This window comes from Chrysemys picta, chromosome 1, assembly GCF_011386835.1.
Source record: "Chrysemys picta bellii isolate R12L10 chromosome 1, ASM1138683v2, whole genome shotgun sequence".
In the NCBI taxonomy this organism is placed as follows: domain Eukaryota; kingdom Metazoa; phylum Chordata; order Testudines; family Emydidae; genus Chrysemys; species Chrysemys picta.
In genome coordinates, this window is record NC_088791.1 from 343,597,559 (window position 1) to 343,624,630 (window position 27,072).

General features: G+C 45.6%; 2 protein-coding genes across 6 annotated transcripts in view; one reads left to right on the forward strand and one right to left on the reverse strand.

Annotated features, from left to right (window-relative positions):
- C2CD3 (C2 domain containing 3 centriole elongation regulator) overlaps positions 1-19,019 on the reverse strand; it is an 81,960-nt gene extending 62,941 nt beyond the window's left edge. For 3 of the 5 annotated variants that reach the window (XM_042850676.2, XM_042850679.2, XM_042850673.2), the window contains exons 1-10: positions 18,757-19,019; positions 15,837-16,106; positions 12,489-12,646; positions 11,921-12,135; positions 10,962-11,197; positions 9,857-9,989; positions 8,886-9,014; positions 6,466-6,610; positions 5,900-6,078; positions 4,020-4,244 (exon numbers count right to left, since the gene is read on the reverse strand). In XM_042850676.2, the coding sequence (XP_042706610.2) occupies positions 4,020-4,244; positions 5,900-6,078; positions 6,466-6,610; positions 8,886-9,014; positions 9,857-9,989; positions 10,962-11,197; positions 11,921-12,135; positions 12,489-12,646; positions 15,837-16,106; positions 18,757-18,871 (1,805 nt within the window). In that variant the 5' untranslated portion in view covers positions 18,872-19,019. The remainder of the gene's footprint in view (positions 1-4,019; positions 4,245-5,899; positions 6,079-6,465; positions 6,611-8,885; positions 9,015-9,856; positions 9,990-10,961; positions 11,198-11,920; positions 12,136-12,488; positions 12,647-15,836; positions 16,107-18,756) is intronic. The other 2 variants (XM_008172295.4, XM_008172623.4) reach the window with 1 other exon arrangement.
- A 57-nt stretch (positions 19,020-19,076) lies between these two features.
- The window catches only part of PPME1 (protein phosphatase methylesterase 1), a 36,962-nt gene continuing 28,966 nt past the window's right edge, over positions 19,077-27,072 (forward strand). Inside the window, exon 1 of the mRNA XM_005308508.5 lies at positions 19,077-19,354. Coding sequence (XP_005308565.1) covers positions 19,257-19,354 — 98 coding nt within the window. The 5' untranslated portion in view covers positions 19,077-19,256. The remainder of the gene's footprint in view (positions 19,355-27,072) is intronic.

Genomic DNA, 27,072 nt, shown 5'->3' on the forward strand with positions numbered 1-27,072 from the left:
TAGTGGACTACAGTTTTTTTTATTGCACGTTTTATCTGAGTACTGTTGCTACTGAGACTCGGTTAAAGAACTACAGAGATGAAAAAGAATTTATTCTCCAATGTAATGCAATATTGTTACTTACACAATATCCAAGAACAACATTTGTTAAATTAGAGTTAAGATTGCTTAAGTGCATTTTCTATCAAGGAAATAACCAGTTAAGACTTTATTATCCAGACTAATCTCAATTCGTATGCTTTATCCTGCAAATATCAGATTATCCAATGCCCTCACAGGTTCTTCTTCTGCACAAACTCGCTTTCGTTTCCAGGATGCAAACACCCACAATACACACATGCAGTTCCTCAAAACCACAGAGGAATACACAACCTGACCTTAAAATATCTTCATGTTGTTGAAGTCTAATCAATGAGACAAGGAGGGTGAGGTAATTGTGACGTTCTGTACCTTGGGGGAGTACCTGTAACCCCCCATATTCCTCATCTGTACATAACTGTGATATTACCTTACAAGGCATGCTTTATATAGATCAGGGGAAAGGTTACAATCTGCTGAAAGTGTTGCTGTGTGTTGCAAACAATACTGCTTCTGTAAAATGTTGCATTTTGGCTTCACATATATGACCTTGGGAGCCCAGCCTCCCTCTTTATCATCGCCGGCTCAACGGCTGCGCAGAATTAGAAAGCAGCCACGAAGAACTAAAGAGGACTTTCTGCGTGATGTCATAATGCACTCTGCGGCCAAAAAACAAGAATTGAAAGAGTGGTGGGTCAGCAAGAGGAAGGACCGAAAGGAGAACGGCTCTTAAACCTTATGGAGCGCCAAGCGGATACGCTCCAGGTGCTACTAGCACTGCAAACAAAGCAGCTCTGCACCTGCCCTCCCCTGCAGCCTCTGTCACAAAACTCTTTCCCATGCGCCCCCCCAGACACCGCCAACACACTCTTATCAACCTCCTGGCTCCAGTCTGTACCCGCTGCATTCCACTCCTGCACGTCACAGTCCAGCCGTGTGGACTCCCAGTACCCACTGCACTCAACACCCGTCCCTCCGCAGTTTAGCCCTGCTGAAGTACAGTACCCGCTGCACCGTACTCCAAAGGACAAGGTTGCATATGATACCTGGACATACACAAATCTTTAACCACCCTGGGATCCCACCTCCCTCTTGGACTCTCCCTTCCCCTATCCCCCTCAGGGCTGATGTGTTTTTTTGTTTCTCTCCCCACTCCGGTTGTTGTTTTTTAATAAAAGAATTATTTTGGTTTGAAAGCAATCTTTATTCCAATCATTGAAAGCAAACAGAGCCCTGCAAAGCAACAGGCAATTTTCTTACACCTTCATAGTGCATCGTCTGCACCAATCACAATCACCTCCTAGCATTACAAGCACTGCACTCCTGAGCATAGCAACAAATATTACTGGCTTTCAGCTTCAAATTGCCTCAAGGCATCCCTGATCCTTATGGCCTGCGCTGCGCCCCTCTAATATCCCTGGTCTCTGGCTGTTCAAATTCAGTTTCCAGGTGCTGAGCCTCAGCGGTCCAGCCCTGAGTGAAGCTTTCACCCTTCCCTTCACAAATATTATGGAGCGTTCAGCACGCAGCTATAAGCACAGGAATATTGTCATCGGCCAGGTCTAGCCTCCCATAAAGGCAGCGCCAGTGGGCCTTTAAATGTCCAAAAGCACACTCAACAGTCATTCTGCACTTGCTCAGCCTGTTGTTGAACCGCTCCTTGTTGTCAAGATGCCCCATGTATGGCTTCATAAGCCACGGCATTAAGAGGTAGGCAGGGTCTCCCAGGATCACAATGGACATTTTGACTTCCCTTACAGTGACCTTCTGGTCTGGGAAGAAAGTCCCTGCTTGCAACTTCCTGAACAGGCCAGGGTTCCGAAAGATGCATGTGTCATGCACCTTTCCAGACCAGCCTGCGTTAATGTCCGTGAAATGCCCACAGTGATCCACAAGCACCTGGAGAACCATTGAGAAATACCCCTTCCAATTAATGTACTCGGTGGCTAGGTTGTTTGGTGCCAGAACTGGAATGTACGTGCCATCTATTGCCCCTCCACAGTTAGGGAAGACCATTTGTGCAAAGCCATCTACAATGTCACGAACGTTGCTCAGTCACGGTCTTTTGGAGCAGGATGTGATTAATGGCCCTGCTCACTTCTGTCAACACAAGTCCAACAGTCGACTTTCCCACGCCGAACTGGTTAGCGACCGATAGGTAGCAGTCTGGAGTAGCCAGCTTCCACAGTGCAATCACCACGCACTTCTCCAACGACAGGGCAGCTCTCATTCTCTTGTCCTTGCACCGCAGGACTGGAACAAGCTCATCACACAGTCCCATGAATATGGCTTTCCTCATGTGAAAGTTCTGCAGCCACTGCTTGTCATCCCAGACGTGTATGACAATGTGATCCCACCACTCGGTGCTTGTTTCTCGAGCCCAAAAGTGGCGTTCCACCGTGGTCAGCACGTCCATGAATGTCACAAGCAATCTTGTGTCGTAGCTAGTATGTGTGGCGAGATCCATGTCGCACTCCTCTGGCCTTTGTAGTTTAAGGAATAACACCACTGCCACTCGTGACGTGTTAACGAGAGCGAGCAGTATATTGGTCAACAGTGCGGGATCCATTCCTGCAGGTGGAGGAGGCAGAGCACGCAGTACACAAACCGTTGAAAGATGGCGCCAAATGCGGACGGAAGCACAGGGATTGCTGGGATGCAAAGCAATGCATCATGGGGCATCGGGACAGGACCCAGGATACCCCACGACCCCATCCGCCTTCTGATGCTAAGAGTTGTGGGAAGAGGAAGAAATGCTCTGTGGGATAGCTGCGCAGAGTGCACTGCTCCGAATACCACTGCAAGTGTGAACACGCTATTGCACAGGCAGCTGACAATGTGAACACACACCAGCGGTTTCCCTTCAGCGCTCTCTCAGCAGCGCTGTAACTGCCAGCGTAGACATTCCCCAACTTACAGCATGTTTTTGGGTATCAGCCAGATATTAGCTCCCCAGAGGCAACAGCAAGGAGAGTAACCCACGCCCGTGAGGGATGTGAAACAACCCGTCAACAGTGTATTGTCCAGCAAGGGAGCTACAATGCAGTGACTCCCCTGAATGAGGCCACACCAGGGGAATGGCTCAACCTTGCTTGAAGTGGCTCAGCAATGCCCCCAGACATGCCTGGACTTGTGTTTTCCAAGCACGTGGACTGAGGGTATAAAACAGACAGAGTGGCCACATACTGGGCCTTTCTCCTTCACCCACCCACACTGCAAGCAACGACGACACTGAAGACTTGAGACTCCAACTGAGAGGGCTGGCCCAGATTTCAAAGGTGAAATCTGTATCCTGTAGACTGCAATATCCAGTGGGATGAGAAAAACTGCTTCTAGTTGCTGCCCAGTTTAATAGGGTTGAGAGTTTAGACTGCGTGCTTAGATTTGATTTCTTTTGGGAACTAGCTGACTTTTTGCCTATCTTTTATAGTCGCTAAATTTGTTGAACTGTTTATCTTTACCAGTGAGTTGGCCTGAAGTTTGGGGGCAAATCTGCTCAGGGTGTGGGGCTCCACATGCGGTTGTGCTGGGTGATCACAGTGCCTGGCGGGGCTTGCTGCTGGTCACTAGCAAGGCATTGTGAGAGACAGCCCAGGCTGGAGAAAGTTAAGGGGGCACAGTGGTCCCACAGTCCCAGTCTGCACCCTTGGGGGATCCCGTCACAGTAATATCTTTTATTTGACCAACTTCTGTTGGTTAGAGAGAGACACTTTTGATCTTACACAGCACTCCTCAACCACCTTGTCTCTCTATTATCCTGGGACCAACACAGTTACAACGCTGCATATTTTATCGTGTGTTACTTTTTAAGACAAGGAGAGGACGAAAGAACCTCAGGACCCTGTTGAAATAAGGGCCATTGAATAAAACACCAGCATTGAGAACTCTGGTTCCAAAATCCAACAAAGGTACATGTACACAAAAAAAAAAAAAATTCTTACCGCTTTTTAGCTAATGCTGGTCTTGGTGGTTTCCCTGTGAAGCTTTTCTTGCCTGGTGTAGTCTGGGTGCTTTCAGGAGGAATTCTCAAGCTTTCAATTATGACTCTGGCTAAGTGTATTCGACCCAGCAATGCCAGCCTATCCACATTTAGGGTTATGGCTTGCCCTTCCTCTGTGCATTCTGTGGGAGCTTCAGAAAGTGGTAGTGGTCTAGCAGGAGAACAGCTGAAAAGGGTTAAAGCAGAGAATCCGGCTTAGACAAACATTCATTGCAGCAAAACCCTAAGGGAAAACTGTAGGCTGGCAGGGTGGTTTTTTTTTTTAAATGGTTCACAATACATGAACATGCACATTTGTTTTTTCACTGTACTACACTTTTCATCACAAGTTTCCTACTCACCCTTTACAGTCACAGTACGTAAACTGCAGATAATGAAGGTGGCTTCTATATTAAAATGTGTTATATACTTGAAATACACCTATATAAAGAAGGAAAAGTGCAGACGTTTTCTTTCCATGCAATTCTAACTGCATAAGACAGGATACCCTCCCAACTCAGCTCTGCAACAAGAAAAGTTTCAGGAAGCCTGTGACAGTGGTCAGAGGATGCAGATGCTGCAACAGACATAGGGTAAGTTCACTTATGTGCAGGGGATCAGCAACAGGCCTATGGACCACTTACATACCATGTAAACTGTATCTTGAGGACTTTAGTGGTACATAGGCTTTTTGTGCTGTATCTCCACAGAAATGAATTTCACCTGCAGACAGTAGAATGCAATGATAGCAGCAGGTGTGGAATTTGGGAACAGCAACACAGCCATTTAGAAAGTCAAGGAAGTATACTGATTTAGGTTTAAAGAAAAGTTTAGTGTATCATTAAATTGGTTAACTGGATTACTGAGAGGCACCACTGTAAACAGTGTATGAGACTAACAGTGAAGCTACTCTCAATGTGAATACAATATTGCTTGGTGTAACTTTCTCTCTGACTGTTTGACAATCTTTTATGCTAAGAGTTTTATTTATTCTCTATTTGTTTCTTATTTGTTTCATGTTTAGCCATAGATTTTATTGTAAGTCAGGCAAGATACCTTGAGCTTTGTTTATTTTTTTTATGAAGCCTGTGGTAACATTCTTTCTGTAGAGGCTTTGTAAATAATGCATACATTCGGTTAAAAGAACATTGTCATTTCAAATGCAGTTAAGAACTAGCTTTTGTAAAAACAAGCTAATAAAAAGTTTACATGCTCTTATTTGTTTTGTTTACTTGTTTTTAAATTCCAAGGGAGTCAGATTTTCACTCCTCTGCAATGCAGGCTGCCCAAATATTGCATGAAGAACTTTAAAGTGAAACTGGCTATTAACAAAAATGCAAGCTAAAGGAAATACAAAAAGTAAACAAACTACAGAAAATGAATAGCAACTTTGGTTTAGAATATTTTTATTTTTTATTCATTCAAAGCGTTATTTATTATTAGAAAGGTAGATACTTTTTTTGTTTTGCAAACATGATTTTTAACTTGACTATCTCTTTAAGCACCTGGTCACATTTTCTTAAATGATGTATGGTAACTGTCTGGATTCCATCATACAAAAGGACATCAAATTCTTAATCAAATTGGTTATTCAAAGCACTGTTACACTATATGCAAGTGAAAGTGTGGGGGAGTGTAGTGGTTCTCAATCTATTTACCATTGTGGGCCGAATCCAATATTACCTGTATGGCCCTGAGGAGGTCACATGGGCCAAGTCTGTGTGCTGATTGGGCAGCAAGCAGCCCACAAGACGCAGGTTGAGAACCACTGCATGACTATAGCTAATGGCAACTTATGATTTGAGGCTACTGCACAAAGGAGTCTGTAACTGAACTGTTCACCTGGGTTTCATTTCTGTTGCCTTTTCTTTCTGATCACAGAGGCTAGAATCCAAAGTTTTCTGTGACCTCTGATGGTTTCCGTGGTCACCTTTCACAAGCTTTTTTGTCCTGATTAGTTTTTTAGATGATATAATATCCTCATCATCACTGAGGAAGTCACTTAAACTGGTATCAGACTTCTAAAAAGAGATATTGGAAAAAATAAAAGTTTAATATTATTAACACCAACAAAAGGTACACAACAGCCACAATAAATGAGGGTAGGAAAAATAGCATGTGATCATGTAATCAGAGAATCAAAAAGCATACTCAGAGGGGACAGAATTAACGCTGCATGGGCAACCTTTATTCTGGCATTTCCCAACGAGAGTGCTTGACTGTCATCTTAATAAATTTATTTGATCAGTTTTTAATGTAATTTTTAATATATTGACAAACTTCTATAGGCTACATCACAAAAACGCCTTATAGATACTAAGACGTCTCTCTTCCTTCTGATCTGTCGTCTTGATTTTCTTTTACTATAGTACTGTGGCCTAAGCATCTTCCCCTCATCCCCCACTTACATGAGCTGTGTAAAACAAATTCTCCAGCAGACTCTGGTCATAGTGAGGATCATTCAGCTCGCTGTCATACACCTCACTTCCTGCAGAAAGAGATTCTGGAGGAGAACCTGTCCCATCCCAGAAATGCACAGGGGATAAATCAGCACTGTGGACACAAGAGGAGGAAAAAATATCCCTCTTAATATAGCAGTTTCTTATTAATTCTAATTGCATTGTTTATAGAATAGTCACCTTATATCCAGATTTGAACTTAGTTGTGATGTTCAAACTAGCAACAGTGAAGATCGTGCTTGACGGTAATGAAGAGTCCAGTTAAGAGATATGGCACAGGCAGAAACAAAACAAGCTTCCCTCAAAATGTGTCTCAGACCTGATCTGGATAGAAATCCTAAAGCAGTGATACTCAGACTGAGGCTTGGGAGCCGCAAGTGTCTCTGTAATGCGTCTCCTGCAGCCTTTCGCAGCACATGATATTAAAACACTGTGATTTAATTATTGACCAATTAACCAGTCAGGATGCATTTGCTATGTTATTAACCAATTGTAGAATAGTTGGTCAGTAATTCTGCTGTGAAATATAACAACTCATTAAAAGCATCCCTTCTTCCCAATTAAAAAGCATCCCTTCTTCCCAAACAACATTATTAATTATTATTGGGGGGAGGGATAGCTCAGTGGTTTGAGCACTGGCCTGCTAAACCCAGGGTTGTGAGTTCAATCCTTGAGGGGGCCACTCAGGGATCTAGGGCAAAATCTGTACTTGGTCCTGCTAGTGAAGGCAGGGGGCTGGACTCGATGACCTTTCAAGGTCCCTTCCAGTTCTAGGAGATAGGATATCTCCATTAATTTATTTTTTTTTATTTATTAATAACCTACTTTTTTAAAAGTTTTCACAAGATGGTATTTTAAACCTGCCACTTTTGTGAGATGAGCTAGTGAATGTCAGTCCACTTCCCATTATAAAGGTCTCAGTTTCACCACACAAATTCACCACCACATCTGAACGTCAGGAGAGCACTCAGACACCCAAATTTGGATGGCCATGGACAGCCAACTCTCACATTGTTCATTGGGAACAGGGTAAAGGTACATTAGTGGAACACTTCTTGAGGTTAGGCAACAACTGCATTTTCCAAGGCTGTCAATATGGTACCATTCACAAGCGTCAAGCTAAAACCTGGATATTCCTCCAATACTTCAGGCCAGAAGCGGTGTGCCAAGTCTTCATTTATTCACTCTGATTTAAGGTTTCGCGTGCCAGTAATACATTTTAACGTTTTTAGAAGGTCTCTTTCTATAAGTCTATAATATATAACTAAACTAATGTTGTATGTAAAGTAAATAAGGTTTTTAAAATGCTTAAGAAGCTTCATTTAAAATTAAATTAAAATGCAGAGCCCCGCAGCCAGAGTGAGTGCCACTGAAAATCAGCTCGCATGCCGCCTTTGGCATGCGTGCCATAGGTTGCCTACCCCTGCTTTAGACTATTAAATAAAAAGAAGGGGAGTTTACAAAAAAGTGAAAAGAAAGATTTTCACTTATTTTGCTGGCCAAAAAAATTTTTTTTTTAAACTTTCCCCCAAAGGGGGAAAATACAAGAACACAATGGCAAGAAAACCAGAAAGGGAAACTGATTAGAATTCTGAATCTGCAAAGATTTAAGCACATTCTTAACTTTACGTGTGCAAATAGCTCCAGTGAAGTCCATGGTACTACTCATGTCTATTAGAAGTTAAATTAAGTAAAAAGTTAAGTTATTACATGTACTAAAATATATAAATCTTTGCAGGATGAGGGACCTGACTTGGCTTCACTATTAAACTGAGTGAAATGCAAAAAGGAAGCAATTATAAATGGGGGAAAGTAATTTAAAAAAAAAAAGTTAATTTAGATATCAATAACAGTTAAGGATGGTGTTTTAAAAATATATATATTGTCTACATGTGTATATACTATCTTGAAAAGCCACTTAAAAGCCACATAAAAATGTAAGCAACTCTTTGGATTAAGAGTGGAGAAGAGGCAATTTAATAATTGGGCAAAGAGTAAATATAAATAGTGCCCACTCTCTATTTTGCTTAAAGTCTAGATTGTATATTTTTTTTGCCTAATATTTGCCTAGTATATCTGCCGGCAAAACATAAGTAATAACTAACTACAATCAATTTGCACTAGAAACAGTGCTTAGTCTTCCAACAACATCAGCAATATTGCTTGAACAAAAGACCCTCACAACTAAGAGGGGCACAAACTCAAAGTGTAAAATACTTTCTCTTACCACCACCTGATAACCCAGTACTCCAAAATATTTCCGAGGATGCGCTGACTCAACAAGTATCCCATATAAATACAAGAAATAGATATCTGGGTCATTTTGGGAATGTTTACGATAACATCTCAGTACATGCCATGGCACTCACCTGCCCAGTAGTAGGTGTATTGCTCTTTTTTCAGCATGCAAATCAAATTCTTGAACTGTGTATTCAGATGCTAGGAGAAGTGGATCTTCAGTAGTGGATATGACATCAGGGTCCAAGGTTTTAAGGCTCCTGGATGACAGTTATTCCAGTGAAGAGGGACCAGGAGGAGGAGGAGTAAGGATAATAAGTGTTTCTGGTTTGTTCTAGTTTTTATTCATTTCAATTATCAAACAAACAGATTTTCTCTTATTTAGCACAAATAAAAACCTATATACAGTGTGTTTCTATTTGCATTTTAACTCCCTAAGTACAAAAAGGACAAATTCTATTATACAACACTAGGTAGATTTTGCTTCAAGTTTTGATCCAAACTTGTACGTATAGTTTATAATGTGCCAAAAGTGCTACCCAATCCTGCAATTTAAACATAGCAGCTGCAGGCTCTCTATGCTTTTTCTCATTCTTTCTCTTTTTATTTTTTTAAAGTGCTCATGAAAGGTGCCTGATCAACATTCCTGGGGAGACTGAAATCCTCTTCTTATTTACAAATCAAATATAGCGTAGGCAGCAGCGCTGGAACTGTCTCCCTACCAACATGCCTCAAATTGTGGGATCTCTTTTAGGCCTGACTGGGTATCTCAGACTCTAACTTCATGTAACCTTTTGACTCTGCTTAAACTACCAGCAAGGGTGCCAACTGTGGATACCTGTGCATCACGGACAGAACTACTCACTCATATCAAACAGATCACTGAATGACCTTCAGATGGCACTGACGTTAAGTCATTACCAACATGGACTGGAACTGGTGAGGTGAAATGTAGGTGCTTATTTACAACGGGGCTTTAATTTCCCTTGTTTGAATAAGAATACTGACAGATGTGACACAAATCACAGCATTATAGGAAAATATGATAATGCCTTGAAATTTATGGCTTGGAAGTAAAAAACACTCCCTCCTTCAAGCTCACTTTGCTGTTGCTTTGAAAGTGTCTCTCTTTACAGAAGGATGCACTTCATTCAACTCAACATCAGTATCTGGGCTGAATTTCATTGCAGAAACAGCCATGGCATTGCGGAGTTTATTGCCTTGATCCAGAAGAGCTGGAAAATAAAGAATAAAAACTCAAAATTAAAAATTAATTTAAAATATAAAAAAGCCATGTGCACACAAAGTAAATATGCCAGATGTAAATTTTATGTCTCTATCTGTCATTATAAAGAGCCCTTGACATATTGGAGATTAAGTTTGCTATATACCATAAAGCATATAACACAATGGAGAGTAAGAGGGAGCAGTCCTACTTGAGCCTTGAGCACAGGGTAGTATGAAGCACAACTCACTTGTGCTAGATAGACTGAACCTGATGGTGGGGAGAGGGTATGGTAGGTACGGTAGTCAGATTAACCCATGGAAAGTTGGCTTGACTCCAAAGGTTCCTCACTAGCAGTCCAATTTCAAGATTTCTCAGTAAATACAATGGATGGCTCAGAAGATTGGTAACAGGATATATGGAAGCTCCACTGTTGGTTTACTCATCTAAATCCAGCTCAGGATGACGGTGAGCTAATAATACTATAGCCTGACAGCTGACTTGGTGGCCCATGGCAACTGAGTTAGTGATCTAAGTCCAATTCTTATCAAACAAGTGCTGATAACAAAGAAAAAACAAAATCCCACTACACAGTTTGCACTCTTGAGAGCCATCTCAGCAGATAAATCAAGGATTAAATAGGCTAGGAGACTGATACTCCTTTCTTGTGCCTCCAGGTCAGAGATGAGGCAGGATGAGGTAGTTTGTACAGCAGCTGCCCATGCTGTACCTGTTCTATGGATAATCAGACCACCTGCCACCAGCACTAAATTAAATCTTTTTTATGTATTAAATACAAAAGTGTTTTGACTGCCAGTTTAAGTTCCAAATACCGTCTCTAGAACATTACATGCAACACTTATCCTGAAGCCTTTAGTCCTACAAGAGCACCAGCTTGTATCACATGCCAGCTAGCTGAAATATTAGTGAGCTTGTACAGTTTCAAATGAAACCTAAACCCTGATGGCAAATATTTACAAACCTGAAAGGAGGTCTTTTGTAGTTGGGTTGTGCAAAGACAGTACATGTGCGTTACTGTGGCTCCCCACAGGTGTTCCTGCTTGCAATTCAAGATCAGAACTGTTGGGAAATGATGCCTGTTTCTTTGGAGGATTCACTTTTAAATTTTCATCTGGTAAAATCAGACGATGCTGAGACCCAGAGAAACTGTTCTTTATGTTCTCAGAATTCTCTTGAAAGAGCAAGTGGTCTATTCCTCTATTTAAAAAGATAAAGTTTAGTAAAACCCAAAGTTGATTTGTAAATATAGTGCTCCTCAAACTCTTGTACACATTCCTTAATCAGAGTACTGCATCCCCCACCTCAAAGAAAAACGTGACATATTTGTATTTGGGTGCACAGAGGAAACCCTGACTTCTATTCTTACGCTCGCACCATGAAATACACGGACTCAAACAGTTGGGCCACATCTTCAGCTTATGTAAACCACGTAGGTCCAGTGAAGTCAATGGAGCTCTGCAGATTTATACCAGCTGAGAATCTGTCCCCTTATTCTTTTCCTAGCTAGATGCCGAATTACAACATGATTTAGACTACACATGGAAGTACTTCTTAATCCATAAGTCATACATAAGGCTGTAAGAAAGTTGCGATTGTTTGGTTCAAAAACAGCAGCCAGTTTATTAGAGTTGTGATTGTGGTGTGGTCAGCACAAAAGACACACCATGTGTTCCTGCTTGGCTCTTGAAGGTAAGCATGATGGAGGGGCAGTTGGTCCAAACCTGAGTGAGTGGTGTTGTGACCTGGAGCATAGGATCACAACACCACTCGAATTTGTAGAAGCTATATAAAGTTGTAGAAGCCACAACAAAATTGCGGCCCATGATTTTCTTACAGCCTTAGTCATAAACCCATTGCTGCTGCTTAATAAAACATCTGAAATTAAAAGAAATTCCTTTATTTTATCTGGAAAAAAGTTACCTTGGAGTAGCGGCCCTGCTACTGTTAACAGACTCTCTTCCAGCCATACCAGGCGGTCCATGTAGTTGGGCTGGAGCAAGAAACAGAGTCTTGCTGGATTCAGTCATTCCTCTGGTTCCCTGAGCAGAAGCAGCAATGTCTAAACTCACATCTGTGGTTGGGATGGAGCTGCTACTGTCATAGGTTTCAGACAAGGGCTCTAAGACTAGAGATACCTGAAAAGACACAATGTGAGAAGAACGTTTTTAATTAAATGCGCGAAACATTCTATGGTTGTTTTACTTTCCGTATTATGTGGCATGTTGCATTTTCCATACTAGAGGCTATGTATTTGATACAGTTATGTCAGATACTAGCTTAATCTCTGGAATATTTACAAGCAGTTAGTTCACATTACACATTTTCAATCAAAGGAATCAGTTTCTTCAAGGGAATATAGCCCAGGGGCAGGACTTTCAAAAACGAATACTTAAGGTTAAATATAGGTTTAGAAGCCTAATTCTAGGCACCAATTTTTTTAAAATCTTGGCTGGCTCAGGTGAGCTGTGGAGAAAGATTTCAGTACTACCTGTAGTTCTCCTAGTTTCTCAGATGTTGGTGAAATAATGGTGAAAAATCCACTGATTGGGTGGCTTGGAGATAGTTGTGATAGTCCATTGATTTGCGCTCGACCAATTGGAAGATGGTCAGGTTTGGTCATTACCTCCAGTACAAGAACACCCATATCTACAGGAGACAGGAACAGCTAACTTACATCTAGTATAAGACAACATATTAAAAAACAATTGGGGAACAATAATATTGCAGTTAAAATTAGGGCGGTCAATTAATCGCATTTACCTCATGAGATTAACTAAAAAAAAATTAATCGCAGTTTCAATTGCACTGGTAAACAACAGAATACCAATTGAAATTTATTAAATGTTTTTGGCTGTTTTTCTACATTTTCAAATATATTGATTTAAATTACAACACAGAATACAACGTGTACAGTGCTCACTTTATATTATTAATTTGATAACAAATATTTCCACTGTAAAAATGATAAACAAAAATAGTATTTTACAAGTAGTGTAGTACTGCAATCTCTTTACTGTGAAAGTGCAACTTACAAATGTAGATTTTTTGTTACATAACTGCTCTCAAAAACAAAACAATATTAAACTTTAGAGCCTACAAGTTCACTCAGTCCTACTTCTTGTTCAGACAATCGCTCAGACAAACAAGTTTGTTTACATTTACGGGAGATAATGCTGCTTGATTCTTATTTACAATGTCACCTGAAAGTGAGAACAGGCATTCCCATGGCACTTTTGTACCTGGCATTGCAAGGTATTTATGTACCAGATATGCTAAACATTCGTATGCCCCTTCATGCTTGGCCACCATTCCAGAGGACATGCTTCCATGCTGATGACACTTGTTAAAAAATAATGCATAATTAAATTTGTGACTGAATTCCCTGGGGGAAAATTGTACGTCTCCTGCTCTGTTTTACCCACATTCTGCCATATGTCATGTCGTAGCAGCACACGTTGTTCGTTTTAAGAACACTTTCACTGCAGATTTGACAAAACGCAAAGAAGGTACCAATGTGAGATTTCTAAACATAGCTACAGCACTCGACCCAAGCTTTAAGAATCTGAAGTGCCTTCCAAAATCAGAGAGGACAAGAGGTGGAGCATGCTTTCAGAAGTCTGAAAAGAGCAACACTCTGATGCAGAAACTATAGAAGCTGAACCACCAAAAAAGAAAATCAACCTTCTGCTGGTGGCATTTGTCTCAGATGATGAAAATGAACATGCATCGGTTCGCACTGCTTTGGATCATTATCAAGCAGAACTGTCATCAGCATGCATGCACGTCCTGTGGAATCACGAAAGGACATATGAATCGTTAGTGCATCTAGCACGTAAATATCTTGCAACGCCAGCTACAACAGTGTCACGTGAATGCCTGCTCTCACTTTCCGCTGACGTAAACAAAAAGCGGGCAGCGTTATCTCCTGCAAATGTAAACAAACTTGTTTGTCTGAGTGATTGGCTGAACAAGTAGGACTGAGTGGACTTGTAGGCTCTAAAGTTTTACATGGTTTTACTTTTGAATGCAGGGTTTTTTTTATACATAATTCTACATTTTAAGTTCGACTTTCATGATAAAGAGATTGCACTACAGTACTTAAATTTTAAATTAAATTAAATTAAATTAATGGAGATATCCCATCTCCTAGAACTGGAAGGGACCTTGAAAGGTCATCGAGTCCAGCCCCCTGCCTTCACTAGCAGGACGAAGTACTGATTTTGCCCCAGATCCCTAAGTGGCCCCCTCAAGGAATGAACTAACAACCCTGGGTTTAGCAGGCCAATGCTCAAACCACTGGTGAATTGAAAAATACTATTTCTTTTGTTTTTTTACAGTGAAAATATTTGTAATAAAAATAAATATAAAGTGAGTACTGTACACACTGTATTCTGTGTTGTCATTGAAATATATGTGAAAATACAGAAATGTAGAAAACATCCAAATATATTTAAATAAATGGTATTCTATTATTGTTTAACTGCACGATTAATCACATAATTAATTGCAATTAATTTATTTAATCGCACAATTAATTGCGATTGTTCTAATTGCTTGAAAGCCCTAGTTAAAATATAATTAAAACTGCAAAATTAAAAACCAGGACAAATGAAATGCGAAAAACAAAAAACAAAAAGCATAATTAAAATAGGGAAAGGGGGCTATATGCGAGGCAATGGGGTCTAGTGGCTGGAGCACTTAAATAAATAAACAAACACATGGAGATTTACCTATCTCATAGAACTGGAAAGGACCTTAAAAGGTCATTGAGTCCAGTCCCCTGCCATCACTAGGAGGGAGGGATAGCATTGGCCTGCTAAACCCAGGGTTGTGAGTTCAGTCTTTGAAGGGGCCATTTAGGGATCTGGGGAAAAAATCTGTCTGGGGATTGGTCCTGCTGTGAGAAGGGGGTTGGACTAGATGACCTCCTGAGGTCCCTTCCAACCCTGATATTCTATCTAGGACCAAGTACTGTCCCTGACAGGTTTTTTTTTCCCCCCCAGATCCCTAAATGGCCCCTTTAAGGATTGAACTCACAACCCTGGGTTTAGCAGGCCAATCCCCAGGGATTCAAGGGACATGGGTTCAATCCTTGGCTCTGGTTTGATGCGTGACGACAGGCAAGTCACTTTCCCCGGTATGCCTCAGTTTCCCCATCTGTAAAACAGAGAGGATACTTGGCCTCCTTTGTAAAGCACTGAGCTCTAGGGATGAAAAGCACTAGATAAGAGTATTATTACTAGGACTTGTAACAAGCAGAGAAATGTTATACTGTTAAGAAATTACTATAAATACGGTCTACACACTTACAAGTAATATCACACATAAGCACTTAAACTACTTAAGACCTCAATCCGGCAGTAAGGTTCATACAAGTGTAAGGTGATACAGAGCTTGCTGGAGGATTGGGGCCTTAAGTTTTTGTTTTTTTCAAAAGGCACTTGACAGGATCGTTTTGTCTTCATGACATTTCAGCTGCAGAAACACAGGATGCTTATTGTGACAATTCTTTGGCTAGAAGACACAGAGCTCTCACTCTGTTTCTTGAATACTTTTGCCATGATCAATCTACAAGGATATTTAAGAACATCTAGTAGTATGGGATAGTTTTTTATTTTGATGATTCTTCTGAGGGTTATAAACATGCAATACCCTTTGAAATATCAAACATGAGACACTACATAAAACCATCTTTTAGATTCAGTAAAAATAAAATTAAGTTATGTTTTATTACTTATTGATGCACTTCCCAATTCCTGCTAAAGTCTACTGAATTGATGCCATAATACAAACAATTTCAACTGCAAAATTAATACAGAGGCTACAGCTATTGTACCTGTCAGGTAGGAGGCAAACTGTTTTGGCCCACAGCGAATTGCATAGCGGGTGGTGGTTTTCACTGCTTTTTGCTCAGTCTGTGAAGTATTCCTGGGATTAAACAGCGTACCATCTGTCGTCTCCCCCCACCACCTCACCCGGATGAGAACAGAAGTAGGCGGTTTAGACACCATCCATAAGATTTTACTGACTGTTAACTTGAGAAAACAGCGCAACTGGCCTTCAACAAGAGGTGGTAAACTTGTAGAAGGGGAGATATCACTGATACCTGTGGAGATATAGCACAGTATTATTTCCCAGAAATATAAATTCAAGTAGTATATTTGAGATGCAGATCACTTTACAAAGTTAAAAAAAATACTTGGAGTTTACCCTGCAGATATGTCTAACATTCTATGCTATACTTAGGGTTACCCTATAGATATTTAGAACATTATAGCCTAAAACATTTGTGCATTGCAGATTCTTGGCATGACTGTAACACACCTGGTGCTCACATACAAAATTTGTTGCAACAATTAACATTCACACCACCATTGAGACTATGATTGCTCTGCGCAAAGCCATGTATTAGTGTCAATGAAGCTAGAAAGTGCTGTGGTTGCAACTGGACTGTTCAGTACTGCCCTGCAATGCCCCCCCACCATCCTTCAGTGAATGACCTCCCTGGATGATGGAATGACATCTTCCACATCCCTTCTGCATCTCCAGGATGCCCACCGTACCATGGAGTCTGTCTTGACCCAAGTGTGCCCTTAGGGTACCTGTTGCTCCAACAAAGGTACTCCGTATTACCTAAGTGGCTTTAAGTAATCACCAAGACCCATATGGGGCTCCCAGCTCTCTGTTGTACCTCAAGGGCATGACACACCACATTATAATCCCCAAAGGCCACTATGCACCTACCGCACCAGTACAGGTAACTACCACCTCCGCACAGGGTGCCCAAGGTACTGCCACCCCATTATCCAATCATACTATGGAGGGTGCTACCACCCCGCCCCTTCAGATGCCCATCACAGGATCTGCTACCTCTTATGAGCCCCACAGCACCCACCACAGCACCCCCTACTGCCACCAACCGCTCAGGGTATCTACCGGGTCCCCTCCCCAGCCAGGGTATCTACCGTGTTCCCCCGGGTACCCCCCCCACCAGCCAGGGTATCTACCGTGTTCCCCCGGGTACCCCCCCCGCCAGCCAGGGTATCTACCGTGTTCCCCCGGGTACCCCCCCCCCCCAGCCAGGGTATCTACCGTGTTCCCCCGGGTACCCCCCCCCCCAGCCAGGGTATCTACCGTGTTCCCCCGGGTACCCCCCCCCCCCCCAGCCAGGGTATCTACCGTGTTCCCCCGGGTACCCCCCCCCCCCCCAGCCAGGGTATCTACCGTGTTCCCCCGGGTACCCCCCCCCCAGCCAGGGTATCTACCGTGTTCCCCCGGGTACCGCCCCCACTCCCCCCCAGCCAGGGTATCTACCGTGTTCCCCCGGGTACCGCCCCCACTCCCCCCCAGCCAGGGTATCTACCGTGTCCCCCGGGTACCGCCCCCCCTCCCCCCCAGCCAGGGTATCTACCGTGTTCCCCCGCGTACCGCCCCCCCTCCCCCCCAGCCAGGGTATCTACCGTGTTCCCCCGCGTACCGCCCCCCCCTCCCCCCCAGCCAGGGTATCTACCGTGTCCCCCGGGTACCGCCCAGCCAGGGTATCTACCGTGTTCCCCCGGGTACCCCCCCCGCCAGCCAGGGTATCTACCGTGTTCCCCCGGGTACCCCCCCCCCCCAGCCAGGGTATCTACCGTGTTCCCCCGGGTACCCCCCCCCCCCCAGCCAGGGTATCTACCGTGTTCCCCCGGGTACCGCCCCCCCTCCCCCCCAGCCAGGGTATCTACCGTGTTCCCCCGGGTACCGCCCCCACTCCCCCCCAGCCAGGGTATCTACCGTGTCCCCCGGGTACCGCCCCCCCTCCCCCCCAGCCAGGGTATCTACCGTGTTCCCCCGGGTACCGCCCCCCCCAGCCAGGGTATCTACCGTGTTCCCCCGGGTACCGCCCCCCCCCCCCAGCCAGGGTATCTACCGTGTTCCCCCGGGTACCCCCCCCCCCAGCCAGGGTATCTACCGTGTTCCCCCGGGTACCGCCCCCCCTCCCCCCCAGCCAGGGTATCTACCGTGTCCCCCGGGTACCGCTCCCCCTCCCCCCCAGCCAGGGTATCTACCGTGTTCCCCCGCGTACCGCCCCCCCTCCCCCCCAGCCAGGGTATCTACCGTGTCCCCCGGGTACCGCCCAGCCAGGGTATCTACCGTGTTCCCCCGGGTACCCCCCCGCCAGCCAGGGTATCTACCGTGTTCCCCCGGGTACCCCCCCCCCCCAGCCAGGGTATCTACCGTGTTCCCCCGGGTACCCCCCCCCCCCAGCCAGGGTATCTACCGTGTTCCCCCGGGTACCGCCCCCCCTCCCCCCCAGCCAGGGTATCTACCGTGTCCCCCGGGTACCGCCCCCCCTCCCCCCCAGCCAGGGTATCTACCGTGTTCCCCCGGGTACCGCCCCCCCCAGCCAGGGTATCTACCGTGTTCCCCCGGGTACCGCCCCCCCCCCCCAGCCAGGGTATCTACCGTGTTCCCCCGGGTACCGCCCCCCCTCCCCCCCAGCCAGGGTATCTACCGTGTCCCCCGGGTACCGCTCCCCCTCCCCCCCAGCCAGGGTATCTACCGTGTCCCCCGGGTACCGCCCCCCCTCCCCCCCAGCCAGGGTATCTACCGTGTTCCCCCGGGTACCGCCCCCCCCCGGGTATCTACCGTGTTCCCCCGCGTACCGCCCCCCCCAGCCAGGGTATCTACCGTGTCCCCCGGGTACCGCCCCCCCTCCCCCCCAGCCAGGGTATCTACCGTGTTCCCCCGGGTACCGCCCCCCCCCGGGTATCTACCTTGTCCCCCGCGCCCGCCCCGCGCCGGGCGCTCCCCGGGACTCCCACCTCTCCTCTTGCGGGCGCCGCCGCCTCCCACCCTGGGAGCGGGGCCCTTCAGCCTCTTCTGCTTCATCCCCCAGCCACTCCCCCGCGCCAGGCCCGGCTCCCAGCCACCGCCGCTGCCCGGCAACCGCCACCGCCGCCGCCTCAGCCCGCCGCGGGGCGCCCTGGGACACGGCGGGAGAGTCACCCAGCCCCAGGAGAGCCGCGCACAGCCCGGCGAGATGAACTACAATTCCCAGGAGGCGCTGCGGCCCCGCTTCCGGCGCGGGCCGATTGCGCGAGGGCAGGCACTTCCGGCAGGGGAGGCGCTCCCCGCCAGTGAGTCGTAGTGGGGGCGGACTCTATTTCCCGTGGTGCAGCGCGGCGCGGCAGGGGTACTTCCGGCGGGGGTGGGTGCAGTTGCTGCTGGCGCGGTTGGGGCGAGACCTGTCCTTGTGTGTCGGCCTCTCCCCGTCATGTCGACCCTGGAGAAGCACCTGCACCTGGGCCGCCTGCCCCCCAGGCCTGCCGTGCCCGGCGGGGGCGGCCAGTCCGGCTCCAAGATGCGCATGGGGTAGGTGGGGGAGGGGCTGGGTGTGGAGGGGAGCCGGGGATTTTACCATGGGGATGTTGGGGATCGGCAGAGGAGGCCCGTTGCCGCGTGGGGGGTGGATGGATGGAGGGGGGTCGGCAGAGGAGGCGAGGGCGCCCGTGGGTGGGTGCGGGGGGAGGGGGGGTCGGCAGAGGAGGCGAGGGCGCCCGTGGGTGGGTGCGGGGGGAGGGGGGGTCGGCAGAGGAGGCGAGGGCGCCCGTGGGTGGGTGCGGGGGGAGGGGGGGGTCGGCAGAGGAGGCGAGGGCGCCCGTGGGTGGGTGCGGGGGGAGGGGGGGTCGGCAGAGGAGGCGAGGGCGCCCGTGGGTGGGTGCGGGGGGAGGGGGGGTCGGCAGAGGAGGCGAGGGCGCCCGTGGGTGGGTGCGGGGGGAGGGGGGGTCGGCAGAGGAGGCGAGGGCGCCCGTGGGTGGGTGCGGGGGGAGGGGGGGTCGGCAGAGGAGGCGAGGGCGCCCGTGGGTGGGTGCGGGGGAAGGGGGGGTCGGCAGAGGAGGCGAGGGCGCCCGTGGGTGGGTGCGGGGGGAGGGGGGGTCGGCAGAGGAGGCGAGGGCGCCCGTGGGTGGGTGCGGGGGGAGGGGGGGTCGGCAGAGGAGGCGAGGGCGCCCGTGGGTGGGTGCGGGGGGAGGGGAGGTCGGCAGAGGAGGCGAGGGCGCCCGTGGGTGGGTGCGGGGGGAGGGGGGGGTCGGCAGAGGAGGCGAGGGCGCCCGTGGGTGGGTGCGGGGGGAGGGGGGGGGTCGGCAGAGGAGGCGAGGGCGCCCGTGGGTGGGTGCGGGGGGAAGGGGGGTCGGCAGAGGAGGCCCGTGGGTGGGTGCGGGGGGAGGGGGGGTCGGCAGAGGAGGCCCGTGGGTGGGTGCGGGGGGAGGGGGGGTCGGCAGAGGAGGCGAGGGCGCCCGTGGGTGGGTGCGGGGGGAGGGGGGGGTCGGCAGAGGAGGCGAGGGCGCCCGTGGGTGGGTGCGGGGGGAGGGGGGGGTCGGCAGAGGAGGCGAGGGCGCCCGTGGGTGGGTGCGGGGGGAGGGGGGGTCGGCAGAGGAGGCGAGGGCGCCCATGGGTGGGTGCGGGGGGGGGGTCGGCAGAGGAGGCGAGGGTGCCCGTGGGGGTGTGCGGGAGGATCGGCAGAGGAGGCGAGGGGGGCTGTGGCAGGGTGGGGTGGGTGCGTAAGGATCGGTAGAGGGGGCTCGGCAGAGGAGGTGAGGGGGCCCGTGTGTGGGTGCGTGGGGATTGGTAGAGGAGATGGTGGTGGTGGTAATAATATTTGAAATTATTAATACTGATATAGGAAACCACCAAACACTAATTTAACCATCAATTCCTTTATTAAATCCAAAGCAAGTTACTACATCCAAACAGTAACAAAACATTTATAAGCATTTGATCAAGATATTTACAAATGGGCTAAACCTAGGGGTATTTAGACACATATTGGTCGGCTCCAAAGTGGTCAGGCAGGTCTTAGCAATGAACCCCTTTTAGAGTTTACTTTTTATACTCTTTAACAAACAAGTGATGTCATCACCAATTACTGACTTCAATTAAAAACCAATTTGAGACAGTTCACCCTTATTTCTAGTCTTAATCCAGATAATTTTTATAGTCTCCTTTGTTCACAAGGCCTTTCCTTTCTTATCTTCACCACCACCAACCCCAGCACCCCCCCTCCCCTCCCTCCCCCACAGCAGAACAGAGGGAAGGTTTGGGCTTGTTTCTTTTAAGACACTTTTTGTTTTGTTACTGTAGCTCTTTATTTTATTACTTTTGAAACCATACAACCTTCCCACACTACAAGCAATACTACTTATTGTTTTTACAGCCTTCTTTCCCTTGCTGGTTGGGGCCTTCTTTACCACACACACACGTTTAACCAAACTTAAGCTAACTTTAATTTTTTAATTTTATACTTATTCTGTGGGGGGATTGGCAGAGGAGGCGTGGGTGCTGGTTGTGTGGTGGTGGTGATAAGGATTGGCAGAGGAGGTGAAGGTGCCCATTGCGGGGTGGGTGGGGATTGGCAGGAGAGGCAAGGGTGCCGGTTGTGGGCGAGGGAACATTTGGGACATTGGCCTCAGGCATGGGATGGGATTTCTAACATGTTAATTTGAGATGTATTTCAGCAGATTGAATAGTTTCCATGGAGGGTTACTTTATGCTAATAATTTTGGTGTTTCTTGTGTGTGTGTGCTGGAAATTCTGTTTCGAACCCGGATGTTCATTAATGCTTATGAGATGTGTCTGGACCTAACTTGTCAGACCATCTGTCTATCTATATGAAGAGAATTCGACGGCTGAATGCCTATTTACGGTAAAGAGCATCTCCTTAGCTTGGCATAGGCAGCTGATTTGACTCCTACTCAGAGAGATTCTATTAACTAATGCACATTGTCTAAGTGGGAGCTAGTGTTCCTTCTATCCAACTGTCAACGATGACTTGAAATAGTCATAGTTTGAAACTGGGGCTTACTTGCTGCCTTTTCCTTTAACTCACTTGTCTAATTGAATACTCTCTCTTATTAAGATCCCTCAACATCCTTCTCTCATGAACAGAGCCTGGTGAAGATAAATATTTCAGGATATCTCTTCATTTTCAACTATGAGTCTTCTCTGAAGCTGTGTTTATTTGTGAATGAAGAAATGCTCTTTTAACTGGGGCTAACTGTGTGCAAGTTTAGCTTAAATAGTATTACCCAGCAGGAGTCTACATGAAGCTGGGCAGTAGATGAACTCTGCCAGGGGGGTAAGTCCTTGCTCCTGGGAAGTGACAATCTGCCATCTGGGATGGCACAACACAGCGCAAACAGGTAGTGAGTTTTATAAACAAGTCTAAGTGTATAATTTGAGAGCAAAGGCCTGGTCAACACTTAACATTTAGAGCAACCTGGCTAGGTCACTCCTGGTGTGAAAAATTCACCCTCTGAGCACTATGGCTAAGCTGACCTAATTCCTTGGGTAGATGCAGTTAGGTCGACAAAATAATTCTTCTGTCAACCTAGCTTCTGCTCCTTAAGGAGGTGGATTACCTACGTCAATGGAAAAACCTTCCATCGACACAGGAAGTGTCTACACTATGGAGATGCAGCTGTATTGCTGTAGTGTAGACGTGCCCTGAGAGAGACATTGGCCAGTGTTAATTATGAGCCTGTTCTGGGTGTAGCGGGAGGGATGAAAGAGAGGAAATGGCCAGGAAAGCAGCTTTGCAGGAGCATAGTCACGGGGGGTGATGATGGGCTGGAGTTAAGGACAGTTTTGAAGGTGAGGAGAAGAAGCTTGGACTTTTATATGGTAGAAAAGGAGGCGTCCAAGGTAAGGAGATGATTATAGCGGTCACAGAGGAATGTGGTCTTGGCAGCGGCGTTCTGGATGACCTGGAGGGGGAGAGATTATAGCTGTGCAGATTTGGAGAAGGAGAGGTTAACAGTAATCACACCAGTGCGCAGGCTGTATGTGGAGATGTTGTAAAGTAAAGCCGCAGAAGTTGGTCAGGACCCAGATATGAAGGGCCAGAGACAGGGTTTGGGCACTGGGGAGGATGGTGTTGGTAACAGTGACCGAGACTAATGGAAAAGTGGAGGGCTTATGGAAAGGTAATATGTTTGGGTGCGCACGTTACTGGCTCAGGTTCACTTCCAAACCAAAGAGGGTGCATGTTGCTGCCATTTAGGCCAAGGATGAATTTAGTTGGCATTTGAAATGATGGCACAAAATCCAGGTAGAAAATGATGGTACAGAATGAAACAGAGTATGTGAAGTAGTGTTTTGTACTTCTCTACCATCTTTTCTCTAAAAAACTGGCAAAGCTTTATGCAGGTGGAAAGTACCATTATCCCAGTTTTGCATATGGGGAAACCATAGCAGAGAGGAGTTACATGATTGGCCTGTAGTCTTACAGTGAATTAGTGAGTGTCATAAATATAACACAGAAGTCCTGACAACCTTGGATCTAACCATTTCTTAGTGATCACTCACAATAACTTCAGCTTCTGCACCCATATTTTTGAATGTAGTCCCATGTTTAAGGTAACATTACATTCTTTAAAAGCAGAAAGGTTAAAAGGATATTAAATAGTGGTTAACAAGGGGAGTGCAAAGGATTTAATCCTACTTTGGATGTAACTTGCAGCGATTCTGAATCTTGCAGCTTAGGTATTGTGGTGATGGGCTGTTCAGAAGTACAGGTAGTTAGACTCTCTGCCCTTTTCATACACTAGTCAGGTGAACAGAAAGATCCTTCACCCTGATGTGCACTAGCTGTTTCTATTGAAACAACTTTTACTAGTCTCAAATAGTTTAACAGCATAACTGTTGAATGAAACTTGTTAGAAGGAGGTCTACTGCCACTCCTATCAAGTGCTGCCAAAGTCTGGTATATTTTTAGAAGCTTAAACTATGCTATAAAAATGTCCTCTCTGCTGGAGCTGGCATGTATCATTTTGGAGGGGGAGGGGGGAAATGTTGCTAACTCAAGATTGTTAAATTTGGAGAAAAAACAAACCATTGGTTTTTAGGAATGGACTTGCCACACTGAAAGAGATCAGTAGATCATCAAGAATGGCATCTAAATTGGGGCGGTGACTAATAACTGATCCTTCAGAAGAAGGTAAAGCCTACTCCTGTAATACATTTGGGGCTGAATCCAGTGTGAGTTGAGGGCATAGGCACAATGTCCAAGGTGTAAGGTGCAATGCCATTTATTGGGTGAAATATCCTATCAGATGAGTACAGGAAATCCGCTTTACCCTGAAGCAGGAGATTAGATAATTTACAACATTTAATTTTGTAAGCTGCTCCTCTGTGATATTAACCAAATTCTTTTGGCCTCTGCAGGTGGAGGGAATGTTTAAGTGGATAGGTTGTTACTTCTTGAAAATTAGACGTGTGACACTTAATATTTAAGTAAAATATTTATACACTAATACTTTTCTGGAGTTAAGTCTGTGTTAAAAGCAGGATGGAAATCAGTTTGCAATCCTATGTTGGTCTCTTGTGCTGCCACTTCTGTCATGTGGTTCCTCAAGGCAGATGGCTCCAAAATGTTTCTTTTTAATGAACATAATATTCAGAAACATTTTCCTCCATACATGGGGTGATATATGCTTGATGTCCTGGGACCTTTCAGCCTACAGACCAAAGTGGCTACAATTTCTTTTGATAACAATTTTCTTGAGTTCTTTTGCAAAATGCTGGTACATTGTCTGATGTATCCTTTGCATCAGTGCAACAGATTCCTAAATACTCAGCTTATTGACCCTTGTTTTAATTTTTGACTTGGAACAATACACAAAAGGAAAGCCTAGTAAGTTCTGGTTGCTTCTTATGCTCTAGTTGATGTCATGTTGGCTTTGTTAGTGTTTCTTGCTTCGCTTCATTGCAATTTTGATCTCTGTTAACCTGTGATGAATGAATATATCTAATAATTTCAGATGGATTGAAAAGACTTGCTGTTTGTTCCTGGTAAAGTTTTGCAGTTAGATAATATAGATGGAGTGCTTCTTAGTAATAATACTGCTTAGCACTTATATAGCACTTTCCATCTTCAAAGAGCTTTCAAATCTCCTCTGTATATGCTCTGCCAATTTTTAAGGTTTCACAGTCACAATTTGCTATTAAGTGTTTTTCTGTCTCCTGTTGCTGTGTGAAAGGCTCACACAAACAAGGGGGGAAGGATAGCTCAGTGGTTTGAGCATTGGCCTAATAAACCTAGGATTGTGAGTTCAATCCTTGAGGGGGCCACTTAGGCATCTGGGGCAAAATCAGTACTTAGTCCTGCTAGTGAAGGCAGGGGGCTGGACTTGATGACCTTTCAAGGTCCCTTCCAGTTCTAGGAGATAGGTATATCTCCATTAATTTATTTATTTTATTTAAAATGACTGACCATACAGGGAAATAGTAAAACTGACTGTAAATAAAAATATGTCTCAGGGCAGGGGCTGGATTTGATGATCTCTCGAGGTCCCTTCCAGCCCTATATTTCTATGATTCTATTGTATCACCTCATCCACCTCGTCTCTCTAATATCCTCGGACTGACATGGCAACAACTAAACTGCATAAAGAAAGTGCTGTCAGATGTGCAAAGTAAAACTAAAGAAACTTTTTTTTCCTGATCTTTTGTTTATAATCATCTTAGATATTACTTGGAACAAAAAATTGACAGGCATGTGAATTTTTTTTTAAAGATGATTTGATACCTTCTCCCATCATGTTCATACATCTGTTCACTTGGACAAGAGTTGGGTTTAATTTTTTCAGACTTGGGAATAGGCCCAATGGAATCTAGTTAGACTTAGTATCTTAAAATGTTAGCAGACCGATTTCCTCCCAGTAACCCCTCTGCATTGCTCCCACTAGACCTGACGAGGGAGTGCCAGCCGCACTTTAAATATTGGTTGGATGCTTTCTTCATAACCTCTTCCTCTGACTCTGATGTTATCCATCTTGGGAAGGAGTTGTTGCTGCCATTTGTACTGATGATTTCTCAGGCAACGAGGAACTGTTACAACTTTATCTAGGACAGTAAAGCCTTTTTATGAGGCGTCTCAGTGGGCTGTGTGTAATGTGATGTTAGTGTATCTGAATTCAGGGAGACTAAGAGAACAGACAGGAAATAGGTTTGCTTGTATTACTATGCTGTGTTCCAACATGATGGCTCCCTCATGTTGCATAGCACATGATATTCTCTGTGTTAAAGCAAAATCTGAGTGGTAGGGAAAGGAAAACCATGGTGCTGTATCCATGTGTGATGCCACATGAGGCTGAATTCAGCTGTGCCACGGAAGTGTAAATCTTAACAACTCAGCAGGTGTCAGTGGAGTGACTCCAAATTTACAGCAGTGTAATGAGAACAGTATTTGGCCCTGTGAGATTACAAATGAGCACAGCCATGTAGCAGGAATGTAATGAATCTTTGATCTGTACTTTAATTTATGAATAATGCTAGTATTAGTATTTAAATAATAACCTGAGTTTTGAAAGGTTAAAATGGCTGCTGCAACATAGTGCTGGCTGGTTTTAACAGAGCTACAAGGTGTACATTTGATTTCTCTCACATCTTAGAGTGCACTGCATCTTTCTGCTAACTAGCTCCTTCCAGAGACAGACCCCTCGTGCTAGTTAACACCCCCCACACACACACACTATTGGTATTTTAAGTATTCACCGAATACTCAGATCAGTTATTTGATAGCAAGTTTAATACTGAAAACATGGATTTGTCACATCCTTTTTATTAACTGAATCAAACTATTCCCAGGGCCATTTATCATCTTTTGTTACAACAGGATTTGACTGTAGGTGGTGCTTATTTGACTAGCACACTATGTTCCTTTTACCATGTATCCCAGGATTGGTCAAAAAGGAGGTGGATGCTTCTTGCTGGGGAATGGAGTATTGCATTCTTGGAGTACTACATAGGAATAAAAGTAACTCCTGTCATGTCTGCTGCTTCACTCGTGGTTCGTGCACATGTTCATTATACAATGGTGAGGACAAGCCACACAATAGGTTAAAATTAGCTGTTGAAAGTGCCTGGAACTAGTTCTTTGATTCTGATTTAATTCATAGTGTGTGTTAGTTGGCTTGGTTTATAGTTCTCAGATCAGCCTACAAATGTTATTACATTGGATCAATTTTTATTTACTATTTTAGTTTGTTGGACATGTTAAAAAGCAGTAATTAGTTAATCTCCATCACAGTTTA